The following is a 16,049-nucleotide window of genomic DNA, read 5'->3' on the forward strand; positions in this document are numbered from 1 at the left end:
CCCCAAACCCCCCCCCTCCCTCCCTCCCGGGCGGTCCCCCCTACACCCCTTTCCCTTTCCTCCCTCTCTATTCCCCTACTCACCCCTACCCTGTTCCTCCATCCTGTCCCTCTTCCTTCCCTCCCCAGCCGGGCTCCCCCGCGCCCCCTTTCCCTGCTCCCCTTCCCCCCTCCACACGTTCGGCCTCCTTCCCCAAACCTGCCTTCAATCCTTCCTTTCCTTCCTCCACCCTGCCTTCCCCCCAGCCCCCTCCCCGACTGCCCCGCACACCCCGACCTCTCTCCCCCTGCCCCCTGTCCTTGTCCCCTTCCCCTCGGCTGCCGCTCTGCTCCCCTGTTCTCGTTCCCCATTCCCGCTCTCCTTCTTTCCTCGCAGCCGCGGGGCTCGGGGCGCCGGAGAATAATAAAGCCCAGAGGGCCGGAGCCCGGCGCCCCCCGCCCTCGCTGGGGTCCCCACACGGGGCAGGAGCCGCTCTGCGGGTCCCCCCATTGCAGTGCAACACACGGGCCGACACTGCCGGGGCTCCGGCTTTCCCGACATCACACTGGGGGGTCGGGCTGGGGGGCAGGGAGGGTCCTGGGGGGTTGGGAGGGGGGTGAGGAAGGGCCCCCTCATTAGGAGCATCTGTGCCCCTGATCCTGCTGGAACTCAGCTGTGGGGCCAGCCCCCAGGGTAAACACTGCCCTGCCTGCAGTAGCCTCAGGCACTGCCCCATTCTCAGCTCCCCCTGCCCCGGGGCTGCCACCACATTCCTGACCAGGAGCCAAAGGCCCCTTGGGACAGGGCTCTCTCTGTGTCTCAGCCTTGGGGACTGCAGGGACCAGGCAAGGACAGCCTGAAACCAGGGCAGATCCCTCTGGGGACAGCTGGGGACTCACCCCACACCACGGGCAGGACCAGGGGCCCTCCAGTGCAGGCTGGAGCCTGTTGGGTTTGGCTGCTCAAACACCAAAGCTTTGGGCAGAGATGGGATGAGTTAAGTGGTTTTTCCTGTCCTGAAAGAGAGGAGAAAATGGAAATCAGGTCCACTCTGGAAGTCAAAGGCTCCTGGCTTTCCCACTTCTGTTCTGATTGCCCACTGTGGGGTTCTATCCATAAAAAAATGAGAGGTGACACCACATAAAAATACCCCTTGTCAACATTTTATTCCTTACATACATAAAAAGAATGCCTATTTTTTCTTATTGCATTCTTTGCCTAATTTTAACAGAACCATTTTCATTCCAGGTCCCCCTTTGGGGGTTCCTGAATCCTTTGCCATTGGACTTTGGACAAAGGAAGAGAAGGATCTGTTCCACACAGGGATCATCCAACAGGGAACAGCCCCTGTGCCAACCCCAGCCTGGGCTGAGCACGCTGCCTCACTCCCCCATTCTGGATCCTGGCTCCACTCCAGTCTGAGTTTTCCCCCATTTTCCATGCCTAGAGACAGGAAATTGTCCTGGTGAGTGTGTAAGACCTTCAACTGCACATTGATCTGGGGGCTGTGCTGGGAATCCAGCAGGGAATTCATGGTGTTACAAATAAAAACCATTCCAGGGAGCGGCACTGACAGGGTTGGGAGCTGCTGCTTCACCACACGGTGTCAGCAACAGAGAGAAAACACAAAATGTTTATCCAAAATCGAGGATAAAATGAATGATTCCTCCTGCTTTTAGTGGGACCAGGGCTAATTCTGCCCTGGAGTGACAAAGAATTTCTCCCCCAGAGACCCCTCAAAAAGCCAAAGTGCAGCAGGGAAGGGAGGAAGGAAAGGCACCTCTGCCTCACCTGCTGGGAACAGCACAGGTCCTGCTGCTCCTGGGGACTGGGAATGTGTCCAGAGCCAAAAACTCCTTCCCAGGCTGGAGGGGCTTTCCTGAAGCATCACCTCTGGGAAGCAAAGGGCTATGGAAGACATGGAGTGGGAATTTACAATAACAGTAATAGTAATAACAGTAACAATAGTAACAATTGCATCAATAACAATAATAAGAACAATAATTATAATTGTAGCAATAATAATAATAATAATAATAATGATAATAAATAATAATAATAATAACAACAACAAGGGAATTATTCCATGCAGGGAGGATGCTGAGCTTTAAATGAGGTTTGAGTGAGGCAGCTTCTCCTGGGCTCTCTGAAGCACAGCTCCAGGCCTGGGATTCCAGGAGCAGGGCAAACTGCCACTGTCCAGTCCCTGGATTTGCCTCCTGCCAGCACTGGGCACATTGGGATTGCTTGGCTCCAGTGCTGCTGCCTCGAGGTATTGGGAAAATGGGCATTAAACCCCTTCCCACAGGGCTGGCTCTGAGCTGTGGCTGGGGAAAGCATTGGGCACCTCTGGCATTTCAATGAAATCAGTTTCCATCATTCTGAAGATACCCTGAATAAACCCAGGGCACAGAAATGAACCATTCTCCAGAAAGACAGCCCCAGGGAACACACAGTCATTCCTATGCCTGGCCAAACAAACCAGCAGCCAGTTTTTGGGGAGACTCCAGACTCGTCTCCCTTCCTGGCTGTAAAACACTTGCAGAGGCTTTGGAGTTCATACAAGCTTGTCAGGATTTGGATATTTCATTTAAATTCCATTCATATACTAAAGGATTTGAAGTGTCCTAAAAGGCACCTCCAATTTTAAGCCCTCAGAAACCTCTTCCCGCCAGCCCAGCGCTTGTCCCTCCCGCCTTTCGCTCGCCCTCAGGGCAGCAGCACCGAGACACGGGAGGGAACGAGCCCGCCCCGACCGCGCATGCGCACTGCTGTGCCAACCCGGGTCAGCCCACTGCGCATGCGCGAACCCCAGGGTGCAGTACTGCGCTCCGCCCGCAGAGGGCAGCACGTGCGCGCCGCCCGCCGCGCTGAGGCGGAACCCCTGGAAAAGGGGATTTTTGGGGCATTAACGAGGGAAATACCGCACCAGCATAACTCACCAGTAAATTGCAAGGCTTCTTCTTAGTGCTCCTCCAACCATTCGTACATGGAAGTCCACGATTTTCTCAGTACCTGCTGGAAAAATGAAAATTTTCCTTATCATCTGCGTGCTCTCAGTCCAGGCTGAGCACTTGAGGAATAAATACCTGCTCCCCGTGTCCCAGGAACAGCTTTTCTATGTGAAAGCACTAGGAATAAGAGCTGGGGTTTGTCTCACCTCACTGTGCTCTAGATGTGATTCTTCATTTAGAGATAAAAAGATAAATTCAGGCTCCATCTTGCTGCTCACCAGGGAGAGATCAACAGCTCCTAAAATCCCACTCTGTGACAGATAGAATAAATAAACATTGATTTTTCTCCTGGATAACATTAATCATGGCTTGACAGAATTACACCAGAGAGCAAACCAAGGGTAGGCACCGCAGGCTCCTGACAAATGGATCCAAACCTAAAAATCATCATTATTGGATAAACCTTGGCTGAAGGGCTGGGTTTCACCCCCAGAACATGACATCCCATTTCAGATGTCCCAGAAGCGATGTGTCTGGTCTCCTGGTGCTGTAATGAGGATTTAGAGCTGCTTTTCATCAACCACGAGGAGATGCCGGAGGCGAGGTGGCACCGGGACACCAGGACGGTGCTGGAGATGTCACAGATAATGAAAATCGAGCGCTTTGGGGGCTGAGTCCTCCCCGGGGGCAGCCTCCACCTGCCTGCATCTGGAAACCTGCCCCTGTCAGAGAACTGACTTCAGTGCTTTGATTAATCCAAGTTCAGCCTCGCTTTTTCTTACTCCACAAACATTTTCTTGGTGCGAAGGCTCGGAGACAGAATGGAAATGAATTCAGTTAAAAAGCAGGGATTAGATTTCATCCCTGCTGAGAGGCTGGTGTCTGTGCTCTGTGTGGAACATTCATCCCTGTCCTCCTGGGGCAAGAATCTCCACTGTGGCACCTGCTTTCCTACTCAAATTCCATAAGATCCTTTTGCAGGGCAGTAGAGGACCTTCCAACAGGCTGTACTAGGATTCACCAGGATCAGCCTGTCCAGCCTGGCCTTGGACACTTCCAGGGATGGGGCAGCCACAGCTTCTCTGGGCAAACCTGTGCCAGGGCCTCAGCACCCTCCCAGGGAAGGATTTCTTCTGTATATTGAATACAAACATACCTGGAGGAAGATTTTGGCTCCTCTTTCCTCCCAGGGGCAGCTGGAGCAGATTTTCATATGCTGTGGTATCTCAGGTAGAATTAGATAGATCAACATGCTCAAGGTAGCCCAGCAGAGGATGTGCCATGTCCCAGTGAGACCCACGCATGGTCACACAGAACCCTGGAATGGTTTGGGAATTGGTTACTTTGGAAGCAGCTCCTTAAGAGGGGACCTGCGCTGATAAATAAACAAATTCAGTCAGTTTCAGAAAGTTAAATGGAAACTTGAGGATTTATTTCCTACTTCTCTATACATATATAATGTATTTGTTATTTTTATATTATTTTATATATTAACAAATATATAAAAATAATTTCAATATATTCATTTATTGTAATATATAAAGAAAATGTTTATATATAATTCCTTAATATATATAAAGCATTTTTTCTTAGAAATGCGTAATTGTATAGCTACCCATTTATCTCTTGGAATATGTAACTGATCTATTGACATCACAGGGAATTAAAAACAATTGATGTAGGAAATCAAGATTCAGGATTTGGGAGACAGCCCAGGATTTGGAGAAGTGTTCCAATTGCAAACTGGGGTAAAGGGAAAACTCTTCAGGAACGCTCCTGCTGCAAATTATTTTTACACTTCCTGGTGATGATTATAGTCTGAATTGCAGCCCTTGAGGCTCAAATTGACTCTTCAGCCTGTGCCCGGAGTGTGCCTGCTCTGAATAAATCCCGCATTCCCACGTGACTGTGTCACCCCGCCACCCTTCACCACCAGGCAGCAAGTGGAGAAATCCACGCCATGTTTCCATTAAAAAATGTTTTAAATAGATCAGATGAGTCAAAGCCCCCAAACACATTGTTGTCCCCACCGGGGGAACCTGTGGTGACTCATCCAAAGCCTACAAGGAGAGAGGATGAGTCCTGGGCTGAGATGACTCAAGTCCTGAAACCTGGAAGCAGGAATAATCAGAAAACTGCAGCTGGGGTGGAAAATCAGCCTTGCCTGGGTGGAAAGAGACACACTGGGGAGGAGATGGTGCGGGAAGTTTGGAGAGCATCAAGAGGTTTGGAGGCATCGAATGAGCCGGGTGCGTCTGAACACAGACACAGAATTGTGGAATCCTGGAATGGGTTGGGTCGGGAGGGATCCTAAAGCTGATCTTGTTCCACCCCCTGCCATGGGCAGGGACACCTTCCACTCTCCCAGGCTGCTCCAAGCCCTGTCCAAGCTGGCCTTGGGCACCCGTGCCAGGGCTGGAGAAGTTGTGGATGCCCTGTCCCTGGAAGGGATGACATTTTGCAGCGGGGGAGGGAGATGTTCTTATTTAGGGACAGATAAATACAATAACAAATACAATAACATCCATAACATATAAATAAAGCCTTAATTTTCCACGTTAATTAGTGTTCCATTAAATTTGCAACAGACACCATTTAAGTGATTTCCAATAAATATTGGTCAATTAAAATGAGACCAGCATTCATCCACATGCAGCTTCAAGGGGAAAAAAAGGCTACCCACCTCCTAATTCAATTCATCCAGCAAAAAATTGTCCCAAAACCACTTAAAGTTCCACCCTTTAATTAATTAAAGTATAATTAAGATACTCACAGGTCCTTGAGCTGGAGTCCTCAAGCCCCATCGGTCTCACCAGAACCAGGAAGCGTTTCCTGTTCCATCCTCTAATGTGGCTGGAAGATTTTAACTTTTACACCTTCCCCACATGAGCAGTTGCCAAAAGGTCTCTGAAGCACCTGAAAACAGAATGAGCCTTCCCCAGAGGCCTTGGGATCCATCCTGGGGTTTCTCTCTTGGGATACCCAGGGCACATTGGAATGGATGACTGCAGAGATGGAGTGATGCCACCCACGTGCACAATGGTGTCAGCAGGAGTGAAACAAAATCAAATGGGTTTGTTGGAGACTTGAGTTTGAAAGATTTTAAAATTTCTTCTCTATTTCTATGTTACCTTTTAATTATACATAATTAGAGCTGAGTAATGTATCTTTTATTTATGGGAGGAGGAAAGAAACATTAACTAATGGACATATTATTGCTTTATCTTAGCACTTATCAATTTTCTTTCGTACTACGCATTCCCTAGAGCAAATGGAACCTGGAATTGTTTGGTAAAGACCTTCCAGTTCCATCCCCTGCCATGGGCATGGACACCTTTTACTAGACCTGGGTGCTCCAAGTTCAAGCCAGTGCAGCCTTGGACACTTCCAGGGTATAACTTTACCTGCTGAAATTCTCTTATTTTTTTCTCAATCAGGGTTTTAAAAATTAAAGAAAAAAAAAATAAATAAAATAAATAAAGAGCCAACTGCTGCTCAAGAGTTGCCCACTCTTACCTAACAGATACGTGTATTTCTGGTTGAGAAATGAGTATTGTCACTTCCCGCTTTCTCACTTCCCTGTTGACCCCACCATGCTGCTGTTCACTGTTCCCTGCGAAACAGGGGTCAATTCCTCTTCTCCCCCACTGCCCCCCCAAGCACCTTTCACTTCCCCATTCCAGCTGAGTCAGAGGCTCATTGCAGGGAGTCATCTGACTGTGTGCTAACGCTCTTCTCCTGCTCCATCTTGGTGGCCTCCACAGCTCTGTCCAGCCTGTCCTAATGTCTGGGGCAATTATTCCCCGTGAGAAAGATACACCGTTTTCCTTTTTCAAAGTTTTTCTGGCTCCCGTTTGCCCATTTGGGACCCAAGAAAGTTCATTTTGAAAAGCCCATTTTGTATCATGTGCTTCAACAGGGATTCAGGATACCCACCTGCAGTCATCTGCATAGCCAGAGAATCCTGGCCTGGCTCGGATTGGAAGGGACCTCATCCAGTTTCACCCAGGAGGTCCAGGAGCTGTGGATGAGCCCTGGCAGGTCTGATCCTGAGTCCCCTCCACGCTCCTGCCCGCTGTCAGCTCTGCCTCTCTCACACCTCCTCATCTGGCGCTCGATTCCGCCCCGCAGCCCAGGCTGGCTGACAGCAGGAGATGGATGGGGCTGAGCCAGCTCCGCAGGGCACGGACACGTCTGGGACATGCGGGGGGAGCCTGGGGAGGCGGCTTCTCCCTGCTTCACATCACTCCTGGCCCCGGCCCCAAATGCTGGAGCTGCCCAGGCTACCCCACAGTACCTGAGGACACGTGGTCCCCTCTGTGTTACGATGCTCAAGTACCAAACCCAAGGCAGGACAGAAGGCTGAGTCCCAGTTGGGAGAAAATATCCATCTCTGCAGAGCAGAGAGGGAGTTCAGGCCAGTGCTGGGACACCAACAGGTACAGAAAGCCACCAGTATCCCCACAAGGACATCCCCTGGTGCTCCAGACCCTTTCCCAGAGACTCAGCATCCCTCATCCCTCTAGAGTACACTCCGTGGTGTGCTATGAGACAGCATCCATGGCCCCAGTGCAGTTTGGAGGGGAGTAGGGGGGTTCTGGAATAACCCCTCTGCTTTTCCCAGTGAACGCCCCATCCCGGTGTCCATCACCTCCCACAAAGAGCCTTCAGCCCTGCGGCGCCTAGTTGTCCCCATCCATCTCCTGCTGTCACTGCTGAGGGTCACAGGGGGTCCCAGGCTCCAGGACAGAGACTGGACCTACCTTGGGGGGTTATGGGGAGGGGGCAGCTTGTTCCTCCCTCCAGAGCCGCAGAGGCTCTGCTGGAGCGGTGGATCTTTGCCAATGCCTCAACACCTCACTGTGGTTTTCAATATCAGGTGGTGACGGCTGTGTACCGAGAGGGGCTTTGCCTGGGGGAGCCCCCACCTCCCCCTGCTCAGATCTGTGATATGAAGGGACAAGAAGACCCCAGGAAAGATGTCCCTGCCCAAGCCCTGTTTGGGGGCTGGTGGTGGTCCCAGCGGTGCCACCGCTCATCTCCCGTCCATCGTCACCGCGTCAAGGCGCGAATGCAGGCTGGGCAAGGGGGCCGTGCTCCAGCCCCCAAGGACCACCTCGGCTTCAGCCCCCGCCTCTCCATCCCTGAGCTGGGGCATAAAACCCCCGGCAGGCTGCAGGAACACTGCAGAGCCAGCGCTGCACTGAGAGGGGGCTTTGGCAGGATCCCACTGCCACCATGCCGGGGAACGGAGCCACGGACACCTCCTGCCCTCCCACCACACCCATGGCAGGTAAAACCTACCCATGCCAACACCCCCTGCACCCAGTGGTGGGGTCCTGAGGCATTTTGGGGTGTGGCAGGGATGGGGATAAAACCCCCCTGTGGTGGGGGACAGGACACCCTGACCTGTCACCATCTCCATGGAGGAGTGGTGTGATGGGGTGGCCCTGCATGGGTTCTATTCCCCCCAGCCCACACCCCTTCAATCCTCTGCAGCCTTCCTGGGGGGGCCAGGTGAGGGGTCTCCATGCACCCCTGGCCTTGGGTGGGCTGGCGAGGGGCCGGGGGCCAGCGGCAAGAACCGGCACGTGTGCCACGCTGCGGCACGGCTGGAGATGGGCAGCCTCTGGGAGGAGTTCAACCGCCTGGGCACCGAGATGATCGTCACCAAGGCAGGCAGGTGGGAACCTGAGTGGCCTGGGGGGCTGCAAAGGTTGGGGGGCACCCCCTTCCCACCCCGCTCTCTGCGCAGGAGGATGTTCCCCACCTTTCAGGTGAAGCTTTCGGGGTTGGATCCATTGGCTGACTATGTCCTGCTCATGGATTTCATCCCGCTGGACGACAAGAGATACAGGTGGGGATGGGGCAGTGGGGGTAGGGGACCCAATCTGGGGGTGCTAAGCCCCTCCCTGCCCTGCAGATACGCCTTCCACAGCTCATCCTGGCTGGCGGCGGGCCGGGCCGAGCCGGCGGCTCCTGGCCGTGTCCACTTCCACCCCGACTCCCCAGCCAAGGGCGCCCAGTGGATGCGGCAGATCGTGTCCTTCGACAAGCTCAAGCTGACCAACAACCTCCTGGACGACAACGGCCACGTGAGGACCTGCTGCGGGCTGGATGATGGGGGAGACACAATGCATCCCTGCCTGGGGGGGGTCGTGCCACCTCCTCTTTCCCACCCCTAGATCATCCTCAACTCCATGCACCGCTACCAGCCCCGCTTCCACGTCGTCTTCGTGGACCCGCGGCGCGACAGTGAGCGCTTTGCCCACCAGAACTTCAAGTCCTTCAGCTTCCCTGAGACCCAGTTCATGGCAGTGACAGCCTACCAGAATCACCGGGTGAGCACCAGCCAGACGGAAATCGGGGCACCCTCCCAGGAGCTCCCTGACCCCGCTCCCCTCCGCAGATCACCCAGCTGAAGATCGCCAGCAACCCCTTTGCCAAGGGATTTCGGGACGGCGACCCCGAGCCATGGTAAGGCACGCCTGGACGTTATCCCCACACCACGGCAAGGATGTCGAGCCACCTCCCTGAGCCCCCCACCTCTCTTGCAGGTGCGGGGTGCCGGCCGGGTCCCTGCTGGGTGCGATGCCCCGCGCCCGGGCCACTCCGCTGCCCCCCCGCCCCGAGAAGCAGGAGAAAGGTAGAGGGGCTGCAGGGGGGGCCGAGCCCCTGCTGCTGCCTCTCCCCCCTGCAGGGGCTCCACGCAGCCATGGGACTCTGGCTGCTGCCCCCCAACAGCCAGCAGCACCCCCCAGTTTCCCTGAGCTCCCTGCACCCACCTTCCAGCCCCTCACCTGCCCTCCTGGTGTCTATGTGGGAGCCAAACCCCGCACCCTGCCCTACCCTCTGCCTGCCTTCCCCCAGCTCAGCACCTACGGCCCCACCGCAGCCCCCACCTTTGGCTACAGCCAGCAGTGATGGGGGGCACCCCCAAGCACCCCCTACCCAAGCAATGGCAACACAGAGTTGGGGGGAGCCACAGGGATGGCTTTATTCACCACCAAGGAGGCTCCAGGGGTCCAGTGTGGGGGGAATTTGGGGCACAGCCGATGTTCCAAGCCCCTGGAATCCCCTTGGCATGGCTATTCCCAGGTGTCCGGGGCAAAGGCGAAGGGGCACAGCTTGTACCCGGCACCCACGTAGAACTTATTCTGGAACTCCACCCTGGCAAGGAGAGGGGGTTGAGGAGTGCTCTGGGGGGTCCATCAGCCCCCCCAGACCCATCCAGTGACCCGTCAGCTTTGGGGGCTCACCAGTGCAGGCGCAGGGCATGGAGGAAGGCAGAGAGCCCCTCCATCACCAGCAGGATGGCCACGGTCAGCACGGCGAAGGCGGCGAAGACGGGCACCAGCACCACACCGCCCACGTAGCTCAGCCCCACGAAGCCGTTCCGCATCACCATGGACCACAGCACCTCCGAGAGCTCTGGGAATGGGAGGGACAAGAGCAGGAGGGGGGAGTGAGGGTGTGCCTGGCTCTGAGTGGGACAAGGGGGGAGCAAGGGGACTCACGGGCGTGTGCCAGGCTGAGCGCCCAGAGCCGCAGGTAGGATGCGGTGTTGGAGACACAGCCCAGGCAGTACTCGATGGTGTGGATCGCCTGATGCATGAAGATTTCAGCAAAGTCGTGCTGCAGGGAGGGAGGGGACATGGGACATCAGCAGAGGGCACAGATAACTCATCCCACCACCAAAGCCCACCTGGATGCCCCTCACCTTGGCGTCAGGGCTGTGCCCCCCGCTCTCCACGTCCTCTGTGGTGGCGTTGACAGAGTTCCCAGCCTCCTGCCCCTCCAGCAGCGGCTCCTGTTCCCCTGTGGCCAGCGGCTGCAGCAGGACAGCACCAACAGTGGGACCTCCTTGTGACCCCCATGGAGCCCCCCACGGCCCTTGGCCTTACCGTCCTCGGGGCACGCTGTCGGCACCATTGGTACAGCGGCGTCCCCAGGAGCAGGACGGGCACCGACGCCAGCGCCAGCACCACCAGCACCATCTGCACCGGCACCTGGGGCACAAGGACAGCATTTTGGGGTCTACCCCACCTGAGAACAGCCCCACTCCTGACACCTGCTCTCCCAGCCAGGGTGGGGAGCAGGTGCCCACCAGGGCAGTGGGGTGTTACCTGCCCCGGGTAGAGCGGGAGGTTCTCAGCATTGGAGGTGAAGAGGAACATGTCGATGAAATGGATGAGGATGCTGGGGGCCACCCGGGAGTCAGCAGCACTGAACTTGATCCACTTGTAGAAGATGAGGAAGACCAGGTAGCCAAAGAGAGCCAGGAGGAAAATCATCTCTGGGAGGAACTCCAGGACCAGCCGGTGCCGCTGCTGGAAGTGTCTGGGTGGAAGGATATTGGCTGTGCTCAGCCTGTCCCTTCTCACCCTGGCATGTCCTCGGAACCCACCGAGGCGCAGGGGTACAAGACCCCAGTTGCCACCCCATCCTCTCCAGGTGAGTCCAATCCCAGTGCCCTTGGCATGACCAGAGCCCGTGGGTGCAGCCCAAGGACTCACACGTGGTTGAAGACCCCCAGCATGACACCGAAGCCCATGTGCACGATGCCCAGCACCACTGACATCTTCATCTTGAAGGAGTTGAGGAAGTTGAGGTGGTTGGTGGCCAAGCTCCAGATCTGTCACAAACAAGGTGGGTGAGACTCTGCATCACCCCACAGAGGGTCCCACCTCGTTGTCATCCCCATGGGACACTCACTGGGTCGATCCCAAACGGATATGGCCCTTGGAAGACACCAGTGACATTGGGGTCCAGGGTGAGCGAGGGGTGGGTGGCGAGGTACGCAGAGCTGGGGGAGAGGGAGGGGTATCAATGCCAGCAGGGAGATAGGAACCTGGGCAGGGGGCATGGGGGTGGGACCCCACCTCCAGGAGGAGTGATTGGCCATGGTGGCCACACTCCAGGCAGAGGGGAAGATGGCAGTGGCTTTGCTGAAGCACTCATTGTAGATAAAGCCGGTGTAGATGGAGAAAGCACCCATGAGCAAGATGAGGTAGCGCCCCTCGAAGAATGTCAGCCAGATCTAGGGGGGCAAACACAGCTCCCATGTCCCACATCACCTCCCCTGCCCCACAGCACCACCCTGACCCATACTGATCCTGTCCCGAGCCACCAACTCCATCCTGTATCATCCAGTCCCATCCCACGTCCCCAACCATGTCCCAAACCTCCAACCCCACTCCATGCCCCCAATACCATCCCACCTCTGTTACTGTGTCCCACCCCTCCATCGTGCCCCCACCTCGTTGGTGCCCTGCCGCAGGCGGGGGCTGTCCTCATACAGCACCATCCAGAGCGCAAAGAGGAACATGAGCAGCCCGTGCCCCACGTCCCCAAACATGATGGCGAAGATGAAGGGGAAGGTGATGATGGCGTAAGGTGCTGTGGGACACAGGGACTGCGTTACACAAGGTGTCCCCTCTCAGCCCTGGGCCTCAGGGGGTGCCAAGGGGCCTTACCAGGGTTCACCTCCTGGTAACTGGCCACCCCATAGGCATCCACGATGCTCTGGAAGCCGGCGGTGAACTTGTTGGTGCGGATGAGGGTGGGGGGGCTCTCCGTGGTGGGGACGCGCTGCACAAAGCACTCCACGCTGGAGCCGCTCTGGTACTGCGGGAACAGCACCCAGAACCTGACCCTGGCACCCCCAGCACCCTCCTGCCCAGCACGTCGAGCCTGCCCCCGGCACCCACCCCACAACACCCCCCTTCCCGGCACCAGCCCCCAGCACCCCTTGCCCAGCACTTGGCACCAGCCCCCCAATCCCCTCCAGCCTGGCACATGCTCCACCATGATGAGGGGACATCGGACACCAAGCAACCCCTGACACGAGGACATGGGGACACCAACAAACCCTTGACATGAAAACATGGGACACCAGGAAACCCAGGCACAAGGACATGGGAACACAGGACAACTCCTGACACAAGGACAACTGAGCAACCCCAGAACAAGAACGTGGATACACTGAACAATTCCTGGTGCGAGGATATGGGGACACTGAGCCACTTACAGATCCCTGGCGCAGGGCATCCTGCACTTGGGTGAGGTCCCGCACAGGGCACCAGACCTCGGCGATAAGGCACTTCTTGGTGACATCGAAGCTGCATTGGTTGAGGACGAGGTAGATGGCCTTCATCTTCTGCACCTGCACGCGCCAGGTGGGCAGCACCTGTGCCACCTTGTCTAGCACCTCCGCCAGGTACTTCTCCGTCTCCTCCAGCGTCTGTGGGCACCTGTGTCAGGGATGGCAATCCAAGCGTGGCCCCCACATCCCCTCATGGCACCCAGCTCACCACGCTGAGCTCCTGGATCTGGCCATGCAGCCTGGTAATGGCCTCTGTCCTGCTGGCCTCACTCTCCGGGTACCCATACACCTGGCAGTGGAAGCTGGGACAGAGGGACATCGCCATGTCAGGAGGTGTCAGGGCTCCCCAGCCCTGCAGCAGGGTCCAGAGTGGGTGCTACTGAATAAACCTCCCTGTGGGCTGATGCATGGCCACTCACCAGTTCGAGATCTTGCGGATCTTCTGCCCAATCTGCTCGCCCCAGTAGGAGATGAGGAAGATGACCCAGGTGATGGTCTCACCCTGGGGACAGCAGAGTCCGTGTCACTCTGGTGTCCCAGCCCCACCACAGCCGTGCCAGCCTGCCCCTGGGTGCTGCCTCACCGTGGCCGGGTCCTCCATTGGCTCAGGCATCTCCACAAAGGAGGCCACCAGGTACCCGCGGCAGGCGCGCCACAGCAGCCGCTCGAAGGCGGTCACTCGCCATGGGTGGATGACACCGGCCACGAAGCTGCAGAGGCACAGCAGTCGCGTTGGGATAGGCAAACCGCTCCATGGCTACACCACTGCCTCAAAGGTCATCTCCAAGCCTTATCCCACAGTTTCCCAGTGGCCCCACGGCCACACCACAGCCCCAGAGCCCCTCTCCAACGCCCCCGCCCCACACCCTGCCCCCTCTCACTTGATCTTGCGGTCGAGGTGGTGGTGCAGGGAGGGGTCGAGGATGGGCTCACGCTCCGAGAGCGCCCGTGGCCGCGGCGGGGAGCCCAGGGGGGCCTGCGGCGATGCGGAGCAGAGGGATGAGCCTGGGGGAAACTGAGGCACAGAGCAGCACCCCCAGGCCGGCGGGGACCCCCGGACCCACCGGCAGGCTGGTGAAGCGCTGTCCCTCGCGCAGCACGTGCAGGTGCTGGCGCAGGTCCCGCAGGCGGTCGCGCAGGGACGAGCGGCTCCGGGAGACCTCCCGCAGCTCCTGGGCCAGCTGCTCCGACTGCTCCTGCACCCGCAGCGCCTCTCGCGCCGCCGGCGCCCGCGGGCTCTCGGGACACGGCGCCGGCAGCCGCCCCGCGGCCCGCAGCTCCTGCTGCAGGAAGGCTGGAGAAGGGGGGGACACGGTCAGACTGAGAGGCTGAGCCGGGCGTTCCCCTGAGAAGCCCCCCAAAGTCAGCCCGTGGCCCCCCGGTACTCACTGAAGGTTTTCTCCATCTCCTCGCAGCGCCGCACCTCGCCCACGAAGCGCCGCTGGAAGGGGCTGACTTTGGGGTTCAGCTGCGGGGTACGGTCAAGGCATGGCCCCACACTGGACTGGGGGGTTCAGCACCCCGGGGGAACAAGCAGCCCGGGCACCAAACCCAGCCTGACCAACTTCCCTGTTCCCACGCACCCTAAGAACACCCACGCCAAACCCGACCAGAGCAAACCCCCTGTACACAGGGCGCCCCGCACCCAGGCCCACCCAGCGAACCCCCTGCACCGCAGGCACCCCAAAACGCCCTGTGCCCCCCAGCCCCGACTTACATCTCTGAACTCCAGCAGCCCGCGCTCCCCCAGCTCGCTGATGCAGCTGTAGGCAGAAGCCGACTGCAGGAAGAGCTGGGCCAAGCAAACCTCCTCGCTGCGGAACAGGGACCCCATGGCCCCCCGGAGACGGCCGGTCCGGCCCGGGGCGCGGAGGCGTCAGGGCACACACCTGGGGATGGGACAGAATGGAAGAGAAGGCAATGGGGCGGGATGAGAACGGGAAACCGAGAGCTCCCTCAGGCGTGAGGGCGGGCAAGGGGCACAGCAGGGCAGAGGTCGCCCCGGTGTCTCGGCGGCTACGGCGACGGAACCGGACCGTCCCCGTGCTGTGACCGTGCCGGTCCGCTCAGTCACACGCGGCTGTGCCCAGCACCGGGCTGGCAAAGTACTTTCGAAACCCCCCCTTCCCCCGCCACCCCCCGCCCCATTCAGCTGCCTCTGAGTCAGGAACGGCGCATTCCCCGCCCCGGGACCGCGGGGGCCGGACCCTCTCCGGACCCACCCGCCCGTGCTGCCCCTCCCGCCACCCAGCTCGGCCGGGATCCAGCACTTCCTCTTCCCCAGGAAGAGCCCGGCCCCGGGGAGGGACCGCCCGGCCCGCCCCGGCCCCGCCGCCTCCCTGCAAACCCGTTCCCCGGGACATACCGCACCGCGTGGGGAGCGGCCCCTCGGAGACAGGAGCCCCGCAACATCCCCCGAGGAGGATGGAAATGGGAAACATTTCCCGGAGCCGGGAAACCGCCCGCCAGTATCAGCAGGATCCCCGCACTGGTGTGAGACCGGACTGTTAGTAAGTAATTACTCCCAACAATCCCCACTTGTGCAGGAGCCAGGGTGCTTTGCTGAGGCCAGATTGGCATCCCTGGAGAGGAGAGGTTTGGGGTGCTACTGCCCAATCTGCACAAAGCAAAGGGGGTGAACCATCACTGCCTGCATCCTGCGAGGCGCAGTCGTCGTTCTCGTCATGCTCACGGCCCTCCCTTGCACAACTGGCTCAGTTCTAATGCTTCCCCTCCGGGAGAAGGAAGGCTGAACTGCGCCGCCGTGAGAGGCAGCTGAAAAGACTGAGCATCAAAGACCCGCGAGCCTCATCACATTTTAACCCATCGGACTTGGTGTTTTGTGGGCTTCTTCCCTCACTGCTGACAGAACCAGACCATCACTTTGACCAAGGGACAAATAAATTGCAACAATCAAGTTACAAGATCTGCTGGGGTGTTTTGTTTTTACCCTTACATTTTCATTCTTTTTTTCTCTTTTCCCTTAGACATTTATTTGAAGTAGCATTTTA

General features: G+C 57.6%; 2 protein-coding genes and 1 long non-coding RNA gene across 4 annotated transcripts; 1 reads left to right on the forward strand and 2 right to left on the reverse strand.

The window, feature by feature from the left end:
• Positions 1–619: 619 nt before the first annotated feature.
• On the reverse strand, positions 620–4,293 carry LOC115495451 (uncharacterized). Its single transcript, XR_003960639.4, has 4 exons — positions 3,140–4,293; positions 2,922–2,994; positions 1,771–1,887; positions 620–995 (listed from the first exon to the last, which is right to left on the reverse strand). It is a non-coding gene; the product is annotated as an uncharacterized lncRNA (long non-coding RNA).
• A 3,414-nt stretch (positions 4,294–7,707) lies between these two features.
• Positions 7,708–9,857, forward strand: TBX10 (T-box transcription factor 10). Its single transcript, XM_072929399.1, has 8 exons — positions 7,708–7,998; positions 8,106–8,226; positions 8,433–8,616; positions 8,689–8,790; positions 8,857–9,028; positions 9,119–9,274; positions 9,343–9,410; positions 9,491–9,857. The coding sequence occupies exons 1-8, from the start codon at positions 7,708–7,710 to the stop codon at positions 9,855–9,857; spliced, it is 1,461 nt and encodes a 486-aa protein (XP_072785500.1).
• A 48-nt stretch (positions 9,858–9,905) lies between these two features.
• TCIRG1 (T cell immune regulator 1, ATPase H+ transporting V0 subunit a3) lies at positions 9,906–15,298 on the reverse strand. Of its 2 annotated transcripts, XM_030273751.4 has the most exons (20): positions 15,261–15,298; positions 14,756–14,927; positions 14,428–14,506; positions 14,103–14,332; positions 13,920–14,014; positions 13,622–13,748; positions 13,458–13,540; positions 13,247–13,340; positions 12,964–13,176; positions 12,410–12,560; positions 12,193–12,332; positions 11,816–11,973; positions 11,649–11,739; positions 11,450–11,568; positions 11,060–11,273; positions 10,838–10,942; positions 10,654–10,764; positions 10,451–10,568; positions 10,193–10,364; positions 9,906–10,103 (listed from the first exon to the last, which is right to left on the reverse strand). In XM_030273751.4, the coding sequence occupies exons 2-20, from the start codon at positions 14,870–14,872 to the stop codon at positions 10,022–10,024; spliced, it is 2,499 nt and encodes an 832-aa protein (XP_030129611.2). In that variant the 5' UTR covers positions 14,873–14,927; positions 15,261–15,298; the 3' UTR covers positions 9,906–10,021. The 2 variants fall into 2 exon arrangements, with proteins under 2 accessions (XP_030129611.2, XP_030129612.2); XM_030273752.4 differs by lacking the exons at positions 11,649–11,739; positions 11,816–11,973; positions 15,261–15,298 and having other exon boundaries at positions 14,756–15,168.
• Positions 15,299–16,049: the final 751 nt, after the last annotated feature.

This window comes from Taeniopygia guttata, chromosome 5 (genome assembly GCF_048771995.1).
Source record: "Taeniopygia guttata chromosome 5, bTaeGut7.mat, whole genome shotgun sequence".
Classification (NCBI taxonomy): Eukaryota; Metazoa; Chordata; class Aves; order Passeriformes; family Estrildidae; genus Taeniopygia; species Taeniopygia guttata.

Coding starts and splice junctions, on each gene's coding strand:
- TBX10 (XM_072929399.1), top strand. CDS start 7,708: ATGGGGAGGGGGCAGCTTGTTCCTCCCTCCAGAGCCGCAGAGGCTCTG. Junction 7,999..8,105: donor TCCATCGTCACCGCGTCAAG/GCGCGAATGCAG, acceptor AACCCCCGGCAG/GCTGCAGGAACACTGCAGAG. Junction 9,275..9,342: donor CAGCCTACCAGAATCACCGG/GTGAGCACCAGC, acceptor TCCCCTCCGCAG/ATCACCCAGCTGAAGATCGC.
- TCIRG1 (XM_030273751.4), bottom strand. CDS start 14,872: ATGGGGTCCCTGTTCCGCAGCGAGGAGGTTTGCTTGGCCCAGCTCTTC. Junction 11,274..11,449: donor CTGGGGGTCTTCAACCACGT/GTGAGTCCTTGG, acceptor CCTTCCACCCAG/ACACTTCCAGCAGCGGCACC. Junction 10,365..10,450: donor GCTCAGCCTGGCACACGCCC/GTGAGTCCCCTT, acceptor TCCCATTCCCAG/AGCTCTCGGAGGTGCTGTGG.